Source organism: Gigantopelta aegis, chromosome 3 (assembly GCF_016097555.1).
Source record: "Gigantopelta aegis isolate Gae_Host chromosome 3, Gae_host_genome, whole genome shotgun sequence".
In the NCBI taxonomy this organism is placed as follows: Eukaryota; Metazoa; Mollusca; class Gastropoda; order Neomphalida; family Peltospiridae; genus Gigantopelta; species Gigantopelta aegis.
Genome location: NC_054701.1, coordinates 9,134,640 through 9,146,829, shown reverse-complemented (window position 1 = coordinate 9,146,829; position 12,190 = coordinate 9,134,640). Strand labels below are relative to the sequence as shown.

Below are 12,190 nucleotides of genomic sequence, written 5' to 3'. Positions count from 1 at the left end.
ATAAAAAGTAACAACAACCAACTGAATTGATTTGATATATATTTCAGTGAAAAACATCCACAAAAGATGTATACTGTGAAAATATACATAAATGTATTCCCATTTTGATCGACCTTTTTTGACATAACAAGGTACGTCTTTACATGAAAATCGAGTACAACATGTAACATTTCTATATTCTGGTTTGCAAACAGTTTTCTCTAAAACACATACACACCATTATGATATATGAATTGAGAAACTCTCCGTGTACATGAGCAAAGTTGGGTACATGTAAATAACATAGTCCTGCTTCACTGAGCCAGTTTTACGATACATGTACGTGTACACGTAAAGAAGGCACTAGATAAGAGTGATTTGTGTATGTAACGTCTAAGACAAGTCGACACAAAAGAGAGTTCTTAAAAGTCTGATGCAGTAACTCTAACACACGCAGGTGGTGTTTTTTAAACACAAATCAGTCGGCATATTTGCACCAAGTACATGTGACATGACCAATAGTAATGCAAAACAAATTGTTACAGTAATATGAAGGTCACTTTTTTTCTTCTAAGCGGCCAACATCCAGACGAAAAAACAAACCCAGAACCCCCCCCCCACAAAAAAAAAAACCCCAAAAAACACACCAAATAACCCACACCCCCAAAAAAAAAACCCCCTGAACCCCCCAAAACAATTAAAATCATCACCAAAAAAACAAAAACAAACAAGAAGAAACCGACGAGTTGCACTGATTTTTTATAAACGTCCTACTGCACCAATGGATGCTACTTTAAATGATATGTCCGAATAACATCTCTGTAAATCAGCAACATCTTAACAATAGAAACAAACTCAGGACAGTCCCTTTAACTTGCATTACAATAGGGCTTTTGGTGCATTACAATAGGGCTTTTGGTGCATTCAGCAATCCACCAACAGAAAGACAGACCGAGTCTATAAAATATATCTAAAACATACAACTAACCGTACACATGCTTCAGGACAGTCCCTTTAAATTATAATAGAGCTTTTGGTGCATTCAGCAACAAAACAACAGACCGAGTCTATAAAATATATCTAAAACACACAACTAACTGTACACATGCTTCAGGACAGTCCCTTTAAATTATAATAGAGCTTTTGGTGCATTCAGCAACAAAACAACAGACCGAGTCTATAAAATATATCTAAAACACACAACTAACTGTACACATGCTTCAGGACAGTCCCTTTAAATTATAATAGAGCTTTTGGTGCATTCAGCAACAAAACAACAGACCGAGTCTATAAAATATATCTAAAACACACAACTAACTGTACACATGCTTGAAGACAGCACCTTTAATAAAATATCTTTTGGTGCATTCAGCAACAGAAAGAGGGACAGTCTAAAACACACAACTAACTGTACACGTGCTTGAAGACAGGGTGTAACAAATAAACCTGCGATCAACAAAACACTAAACAAATTCTCTACATGTGGCTTATAAAAATCTGATTACAAATAAAAGTATTTACACATGGAATGATGTCAAGTCATGAAAGCAATGATGTCATATGACCTCTCCCCCCCCCCCCCCATTTCCTCCAATGACACCCCCAAGTCCAACCAAAGGCTACATTACAATTCTCCTAAATATATTAAAGTGACCTGTGTTATACAGTCACCTGTATTAAAATACCACCTCATTAAAAAGTTTATATCATAATTCTCCCAATTCATCTGATTCAGAATTATTCTGATGGAGTAAAGTTACCTGTTTTATTCAGTCACCTGTCTTATAATATTCTTAGGTGACTGCTTGTACAAGGTTGACTGTATTGTATTTTATCTTAATTAATCATTCTCCCACACTGCACAGCAGTAGTTAAGGCGAATTGTATCATCTGGCACTGAAGTCGATCCAGAACAGCTGTTCACATTACCAATAAATTACACATACCATATGAGTCCATCAAATTTCGAATGGTGCGCCGTTCAGGACAACATTATCATGTTTGTTTTCTTTCCACACACAGTGTCAAGCTTCATTGTTGTAAGCAGGTGATCTATATTCTTGCACGATTTCTCTCATTACAGGCAGTACACCACAACTGGTATATCAAAAGCCATAGTATGTACTATCCTGTCTGTGAGATGGCTGGTGCATATTAAAGATCCCTTCTTACTAATGGAAAAATGTAGGTTTTCTCTCTAAGATTACATGTCAAAATTACCAAATTACCAAGTGCACTCGCTGGAGCGAGAAAACAACAACCAAAAACAAAATGGAAACCTATTCTCATCATCATCATGTATTACTCAATGCTAAAACGGATGACTCAAAATGAGAAAACGTAACATGGTAAAATAACAGAGCACTAAAATGAATGGATTATGAGACGAGCGGTCGGCCAGCATTAAAATACAAATAAATAGGATCTTAAAAAATCACACATCGGGAATCTTTTTGGAAACCTATTAATGTATAATGTATTTATACGCACCTGTAAATCTGCAATTATATACACACTATTTACAATATATACAATAGAATGTTGATGAACACTAGGTGTATGTGTATAGACATGCAGTGATATAGCCATGTTAAAGGTTTAATAAGAAAAACATAACTGTCAAAATTACATCCAATATTTTACATTTACCATAACCTTGCTATGCTTCTTTGGTTTGTTCAGAAACATTATACAGTTACAAATATAACCTAAATTAATCCTCTCTAAATATTAATTTACCACCAAAATGTTCATCTCTTTGCCTTGTCTACATACATTAATTTTTGTGCTTACATCAAGTGTTTTCAAGAAAGTCTTTTGACTTTAAACAATTCAACTGAATTGGGAACTGTCAAATTTCTTTCCAAAAGTGATTGTCAACCTTTTATTACTAACGTGAGAAAACAAATGAGGTGAAGATGTCATCTGGAGGACTCAGCAGGTTGATTTTAGTGAACAGTGTATACACAGAGACGGAAGTATTTTATATTATTAAAGTAACAAACCCTAGTTTTTTTTCAAGATTAAAACTGTTTATACAGACATGACTTAGATTTTGTTTAGATTTAAATGATCTATTTTCGTACATCAGAAGTATTTATGGTCATCTTGGTGTTTGTAATACCATGAAATGCATTTATATATTTTAAAAACAAACGTACCTCTGGCAAGTAATGGTTATGGAAATGAAATCTAATCCATTTTTAAGGCATATCACTATTCAACATTACAGACACATGTTTAAAAAAAAATTGTAACTTTAACCAATGTTTTACAGGTTTGTAGATTAACCAAACTTAATGTCCATTTTTACAGGCTCAAACTAGGGTCTGTGGCTTTAATGTATGTTTTCTACATACATTTAACATGGAAATTCTGCATGTTACATACATTGTAACCTGGAAAACAATTGTGACGTTTGCTAAATATACGTTTTAGCAGGATTTCATTAGACTAAGACTACACTGTGGTTGATCTTTTGATAAAAAAAATAACATTCATCATCTTCTATTTATACCATCACCAAGACCCAAACTTAACGACGGCACTGATGGCACTTTTAACACTGGTTAAAAATTTGGCAAACTGTATATTATCTGCTAGTGTGTAGCATTTATGCTTTTGAAATATGTCTACACACAGCAAATAAACCTTTTAGATATGTTCACTTGCCATCGGCAGGGCTGTTTCACCCATGGCAATGTTTTTAAAATATTGCTGTAGGCTCCAAATTATTACATTCGAGCCCTGCATAACTGTCCAGAACTAAATCTTTTCACATTTAGTTATCTGTGAACCTTATGAGGAAAGCTAAAAAGTAATACTATACTGTTCATCTGAACTTTAGGTGAATTACTCGGTTTTCATCAGAAACATAATGCTTTATGTTAATTTTCATGGACGTGGTTAAGGTAGATGAAAATACACATGCAGTAGTTAACAATTCATTGTGAAAAAATATTTAACATGTCATTGCTGTCTGCAACCAATCACAAAGAAGTCTGCATTTTTTAAATGCTATTGCTACTACTGTGTTCCTCCAATCAGAAAGCACTTTGCATCTCCATGATGTCTCTGTTTGTGCTCTGCTAATCAGAGAACAGCTTACATCTACATGATATCACATCTGTCTTGTACCAATGAGAAAACATTTTACATCTTCATGATATCATTGCTATGTTCTGCCAATGAAAAAACACTTTTCATCTTCACGATGTCATTGCTATGTTCTGTCACTGAAAAACCAATTAACATCTCTGCATCACTTCTGAGTTCTAGGAAAGAGACAAACCCTTCACCCGTCTACATGAGGTCACTGCTGTCGTCCTCCATGCTGGGACTGACGGGGGCGGATATCAACATGGGGTCGACCCCGAGGGGGGAGGAGTCATCCATGTCCAGTAAGTTGAGTATGTTTCCGGAGTGGTCTACCATGTCGCCCTCTGCTTTAACCTGCATGTTGATGGCACTGGGGGCAATCATCGTCGACATCGTGGTCAATGTCGCCAGGTCGTCGGACAGTCCGCTCTGAACACCATGCGCCTTCATCAGTAGCTCCAGTTGCTGAAGTAAAGGAAAAACATACAAATACAAGATGTGATCAGGGACAGATGCAGAATTTCTTTAATTTAAAAAAAAAAAAAAAAAAAAAATGAAGACTGAATTTCTGAAGCCTGGTTTTCTTAAATGCACTGTGAATACATGTAGTTACATGTGTGTAAGACAAAAACAGCTTTATACAGTTAGACCTCATTGTTTAATGCACTGTGAATACATGTAGTTACATGTGTGTAAGACAAAAGCAGCTTTATACAGTTAGACCTCATTGTTTAATGGCACTGTGAATACATGTAGTTACATGTGTGTAAGACAAAAACAGCTTTATACAGTTAGACCTCATTGTTTAATGGCACTGTGAATACATATAGTTACATGTGTGTAAGACAAAAACAGCTTTATACAGTTAGACCTCATTGTTTAATGCACTGTGAATACATGTAGTTACATGTGTGTAAGACAAAAGCAGCTTTATACAGTTAGACCTCATTGTTTAATGGCACTGTGAATACATGTAGTTACATGTGTGTAAGACAAAAACAGCTTTATACAGTTAGACCTCATTGTTTAATGGCACTGTGAATACATGTAGTTACATGTGTGTAAGACAAAAACAGCTTTATACAGTTAGACCTTATTGTTTAATGCACTGTGAATACATGTAGTTACATGTGTGTAAGACAAAAACAGCTTTATACAGTTAGACCTCATTGTTTAATGGCACTGTGAATACATGTAGTTACATGTGTGTAAGACAAAAGCAGCTTTATACAGTTAGACCTCATTGTTTAATGCACTGTGAATACATGTAGTTACATGTGTGTAAGACAAAAACAGCTTTATACAGTTAGACCTCATTGTTTAATGGCACTGTGAATACATGTAGAACTTTACATGTGTGTAAGACAAAAACAGCTTTATACAGTTAGACCTCATTGTTTAATGGCACTGTGAATACATGTAGTTACATGTGTGTAAGACAAAAACAGCTTTATACAGTTAGACCTCATTGTTTAATGCACTGTGAATACATGTAGTTACATGTGTGTAAGACAAAAGCAGCTTTATACAGTTAGACCTCATTGTTTAATGGCACTGTGAATACATGTAGTTACATGTGTGTAAGACAAAAACAGCTTTATACAGTTAGACCTCATTGTTTAATGGCACTGTGAATACATGTAGTTACATGTGTGTAAGACAAAAACAGCTTTATACAGTTAGACCTCATTGTTTAATGCACTGTGAATACATGTAGTTACATGTGTGTAAGACAAAACAGCTTTATACAGTTAGACCTCATTGTTTAATGCACTGTGAATACATGTAGTTACATGTGTGTAAGACAAAAACAGCTTTATACAGTTAGACCTCATTGTTTAATGGCACTGTGAATACATGTAGTTACATGTGTGTAAGACAAAAACAGCTTTATACAGTTAGACCTCATTGTTTAATGCACTGTGAATACATGTAGTTACATGTGTGTAAGACAAAAACAGCTTTATACAGTTAGACCTCATTGTTTAATGCACTGTGAATACATGTAGTTACATGTGTGTAAGACAAAAACAGCTTTATACAGTTAGACCTCATTGTTTAATGCACTGTGAATACATGTAGTTACATGTGTGTAAGACAAAAACAGCTTTATACAGTTAGACCTCATTGTTTAATGCACTGTGAATACATGTAGAACTTTACATGTGTGTAAGACAAAAACAGCTTTATACAGTTAGACCTCATTGTTTAATGGCACTGTGAATACATGTAGTTACATGTGTGTAAGACAAAAACAGCTTTATACAGTTAGACCTCATTGTTTAATGCACTGTGAATACATGTAGTTACATGTGTGTAAGACAAAAACAGCTTTATACAGTTAGACCTCATTGTTTAATGGCACTGTGAATACATGTAGAACTTTACATGTGTGTAAGACAAAAACAGCTTTATACAGTTAGACCTCATTGTTTAATGCACTGTGAATACATGTAGTTACATGTGTGTAAGACAAAAACAGCTTTATACAGTTAGACCTCATTGTTTAATGCACTGTGAATACATGTAGTTACATGTGTGTAAGACAAAAACAGCTTTATACAGTTAGACCTCATTGTTTAGTTACATGTGTGTAAGACAAAAGCAGCTTTATACAGTTAGACCTCATTGTTTAGTTACATGTGTGTAAGACAAAAACAGCTTTATACAGTTAGACCTCATTGTTTAATGCACTGTGAATACATGTAGTTACATGTGTGTAAGACAAAAACAGCTTTATACAGTTAGACCTCATTGTTTAATGCACTGTGAATACATGTAGTTACATGTGTGTAAGACAAAAACAGCTTTATACAGTTAGACCTCATTGTTTAATGCACTGTGAATACATGTAGTTACATGTGTGTAAGACAAAAACAGCTTTATACAGTTAGACCTCATTGTTTAATGCACTGTGAATACATGTAGTTACATGTGTGTAAGACAAAAACAGCTTTATACAGTTAGACGTCATTGTTTAATGCACTGTGAATACATGTAGTTACATGTGTGTAAGACAAAAACAGCTTTATACAGTTAGACCTCATTGTTTAATGCACTGTGAATACATGTAGTTACATGTGTGTAAGACAAAAACAGCTTTATACAGTTAGACCTCATTGTTTAATGCACTGTGAATACATGTAGAACTTTACATGTGTGTAAGACAAAAACAGCTTTATACAGTTAGACCTCATTGTTTAATGCACTGTGAATACATGTAGTTACATGTGTGTAAGACAAAAACAGCTTTATACAGTTAGACCTCATTGTTTAATGCACTGTGAATACATGTAGTTACATGTGTGTAAGACAAAAACAGCTTTATACAGTTAGACCTCATTGTTTAATGCACTGTGAATACATGTAGTTACATGTGTGTAAGACAAAAACAGCTTTATACAGTTAGACCTCATTGTTTAATGGCACTGTGAATACATGTAGTTACATGTGTGTAAGACAAAAACAGCTTTATACAGTTAGACCTCATTGTTTAATGGCACTGTGAATACATGTAGTTACATGTGTGTAAGACAAAAACAGCTTTATACAGTTAGACCTCATTGTTTAATGCACTGTGAATACATGTAGTTACATGTGTGTAAGACAAAAACAGCTTTATACAGTTAGACCTCATTGTTTAATGCACTGTGAATACATGTAGTTACATGTGTGTAAGACAAAAACAGCTTTATACAGTTAGACCTCATTGTTTAATGCACTGTGAATACATGTAGTTACATGTGTGTAAGACAAAAACAGCTTTATACAGTTAGACCTCATTGTTTAATGCACTGTGAATACATGTAGTTACATGTGTGTAAGACAAAAACAGCTTTATACAGTTAGACCTCATTGTTTAATGCACTGTGAATACATGTAGTTACATGTGTGTAAGACAAAACAGCTTTATACAGTTAGACCTCATTGTTTAATGCACTGTGAATACATGTAGTTACATGTGTGTAAGACAAAAACAGCTTTATACAGTTAGACCTCATTGTTTAATGCACTGTGAATACATGTAGTTACATGTGTGTAAGACAAAAACAGCTTTATACAGTTAGACCTCATTGTTTAATGCACTGTGAATACATGTAGTTACATGTGTGTAAGACAAAAACAGCTTTATACAGTTAGACCTCATTGTTTAATGCACTGTGAATACATGTAGTTACATGTGTGTAAGACAAAAACAGCTTTATACAGTTAGACCTCATTGTTTAATGCACTGTGAATACATGTAGTTACATGTGTGTAAGACAAAAGCAGCTTTATACAGTTAGACCTCATTGTTTAATGCACTGTGAATACATGTAGTTACATGTGTGTAAGACAAAAACAGCTTTATACAGTTAGACCTCATTGTTTAATGCACTGTGAATACATGTAGTTACATGTGTGTAAGACAAAAACAGCTTTATACAGTTAGACCTCATTGTTTAATGGCACTGTGAATACATGTAGTTACATGTGTGTAAGACAAAAACAGCTTTATACAGTTAGACCTCATTGTTTAATGCACTGTGAATACATGTAGTTACATGTGTGTAAGACAAAAACAGCTTTATACAGTTAGACCTCATTGTTTAATGCACTGTGAATACATGTAGTTACATGTGTGTAAGACAAAAACAGCTTTATACAGTTAGACCTCATTGTTTAATGCACTGTGAATACATGTAGTTACATGTGTGTAAGACAAAAACAGCTTTATACAGTTAGACCTCATTGTTTAATGCACTGTGAATACATGTAGTTACATGTGTGTAAGACAAAAACAGCTTTATACAGTTAGACCTCATTGTTTAATGCACTGTGAATACATGTAGTTACATGTGTGTAAGACAAAAACAGCTTTATACAGTTAGACCTCATTGTTTAATGCACTGTGAATACATGTAGTTACATGTGTGTAAGACAAAAACAGCTTTATACAGTTAGACCTCATTGTTTAATGCACTGTGAATACATGTAGTTACATGTGTGTAAGACAAAAACAGCTTTATACAGTTAGACCTCATTGTTTAATGCACTGTGAATACATGTAGTTACATGTGTGTAAGACAAAAACAGCTTTATACAGTTAGACCTCATTGTTTAATGCACTGTGAATACATGTAGTTACATGTGTGTAAGACAAAAACAGCTTTATACAGTTAGACCTCATTGTTTAATGCACTGTGAATACATGTAGTTACATGTGTGTAAGACAAAAACAGCTTTATACAGTTAGACCTCATTGTTTAATGCACTGTGAATACATGTAGTTACATGTGTGTAAGACAAAAACAGCTTTATACAGTTAGACCTCATTGTTTAATGGCACTGTGAATACATGTAGTTACATGTGTGTAAGACAAAAACAGCTTTATACAGTTAGACCTCATTGTTTAATGGCACTGTGAATACATGTAGTTACATGTGTGTAAGACAAAAACAGCTTTATACAGTTAGACCTCATTGTTTAATGGCACTGTGAATACATGTAGTTACATGTGTGTAAGACAAAAACAGCTTTATACAGTTAGACCTCATTGTTTAATGCACTGTGAATACATGTAGTTACATGTGTGTAAGACAAAAACAGCTTTACACAGTTAGACCTCATTGTTTAATGCACTGTGAATACATGTAGTTACATGTGTGTAAGACAAAAACAGCTTTATACAGTTAGACCTCATTGTTTAATGCACTGTGAATACATGTAGTTACATGTGTGTAAGACAAAAACAGCTTTATACAGTTAGACCTCATTGTTTAATGCACTGTGAATACATGTAGTTACATGTGTGTAAGACAAAAACAGCTTTATACAGTTAGACCTCATTGTTTAATGCACTGTGAATACATGTAGTTACATGTGTGTAAGACAAAAACAGCTTTATACAGTTAGACCTCATTGTTTAATGCACTGTGAATACATGTAGTTACATGTGTGTAAGACAAAAACAGCTTTATACAGTTAGACCTCATTGTTTAATGCACTGTGAATACATGTAGTTACATGTGTGTAAGACAAAAACAGCTTTATACAGTTAGACCTCATTGTTTAATGCACTGTGAATACATGTAGTTACATGTGTGTAAGACAAAAACAGCTTTATACAGTTAGACCTCATTGTTTAATGGCACTGTGAATACATGTAGTTACATGTGTGTAAGACAAAAACAGCTTTATACAGTTAGACCTCATTGTTTAATGGCACTGTGAATACATGTAGTTACATGTGTGTAAGACAAAAACAGCTTTATACAGTTAGACCTCATTGTTTAATGCACTGTGAATACATGTAGTTACATGTGTGTAAGACAAAAACAGCTTTATACAGTTAGACCTCATTGTTTAATGGCACTGTGAATACATGTAGTTACATGTGTGTAAGACAAAAACAGCTTTATACAGTTAGACCTCATTGTTTAATGGCACTGTGAATACATGTAGTTACATGTGTGTAAGACAAAAACAGCTTTATACAGTTAGACCTCATTGTTTAATGGCACTGTGAATACATGTAGTTACATGTGTGTAAGACAAAAACAGCTTTATACAGTTAGACCTCATTGTTTAATGGCACTGTGAATACATGTAGTTACATGTGTGTAAGACAAAAACAGCTTTATACAGTTAGACCTCATTGTTTAATGCACTGTGAATACATGTAGTTACATGTGTGTAAGACAAAAACAGCTTTATACAGTTAGACCTCATTGTTTAATAAGACAAAACAGCACTGTGAATACATGTAGTTACATGTGTGTAAGACAAAAGCAGCTTTATACAGTTAGACCTCATTGTTTAATGCACTGTGAATACATGTAGTTACATGTGTGTAAGACAAAAACAGCTTTATACAGTTAGACCTCATTGTTTAATGCACTGTGAATACATGTAGTTACATGTGTGTAAGACAAAAGCAGCTTTATACAGTTAGACCTCATTGTTTAATGCACTGTGAATACATGTAGTTACATGTGTGTAAGACAAAAGCAGCTTTATACAGTTAGACCTCATTGTTTAATGCACTGTGAATACATGTAGTTACATGTGTGTAAGACAAAAGCAGCTTTATACAGTTAGACCTCATTGTTTAATGCACTGTGAATACATGTAGTTACATGTGTGTAAGACAAAAGCAGCTTTATACAGTTAGACCTCATTGTTTAATGCACTGTGAATACATGTAGTTACATGTGTGTAAGACAAAAGCAGCTTTATACAGTTAGACCTCATTGTTTAATGCACTGTGAATACATGTAGTTACATGTGTGTAAGACAAAAGCAGCTTTATACAGTTAGACCTCATTGTTTAATGCACTGTGAATACATGTAGTTACATGTGTGTAAGACAAAAGCAGCTTTATACAGTTAGACCTCATTGTTTAATGCACTGTGAATACATGTAGTTACATGTGTGTTTAAGACATGTAGTTAAAAGACAAAACAGCTTTATACAGTTAGACCTCATTGTTTAATGCACTGTGAATACATGTAGTTACATGTGTGTAAGACAAAAACAGCTTTATACAGTTAGACCTCATTGTTTAATGCACTGTGAATACATGTAGTTACATGTGTGTAAGACAAAAGCAGCTTTATACAGTTAGACCTCATTGTTTAATGCACTGTGAATACATGTAGTTACATGTGTGTAAGACAAAACAGCTTTATACAGTTAGACCTCATTGTTTAATGCACTGTGAATACATGTAGTTACATGTGTGTAAGACAAAAACAGCTTTATACAGTTAGACCTCATTGTTTAATGCACTGTGAATACATGTAGTTACATGTGTGTAAGACAAAAACAGCTTTATACAGTTAGACCTCATTGTTTAATGCACTGTGAATACATGTAGTTACATGTGTGTAAGACAAAAACAGCTTTATACAGTTAGACCTCATTGTTTAATGCACTGTGAATACATGTAGTTACATGTGTGTAAGACAAAAGCAGCTTTATACAGTTAGACCTCATTGTTTAATGCACTGTGAATACATGTTACATTAGACCTCATTGTTTAAGCACTGTGAATACATGTAAATTTACATTGTGTAAGACAAAAACACTTTATACCCATTTAACCCCTCATTGTTTAATGGGCACTGTTA

At 34.1% G+C, this 12,190-nt stretch overlaps 1 protein-coding gene across 1 annotated transcript in view; it reads right to left on the bottom strand.

The window, feature by feature from the left end:
• Positions 1 to 26: 26 nt before the first annotated feature.
• The window catches only part of LOC121367485 (microphthalmia-associated transcription factor-like), a 34,146-nt gene continuing 21,982 nt past the window's right edge, over positions 27 to 12,190 (bottom strand). Inside the window, exon 8 of the mRNA XM_041491680.1 lies at positions 27 to 4,542. Within this exon, the coding sequence (XP_041347614.1) occupies positions 4,282 to 4,542 (261 nt within the window). The 3' untranslated portion in view covers positions 27 to 4,281. The remainder of the gene's footprint in view (positions 4,543 to 12,190) is intronic.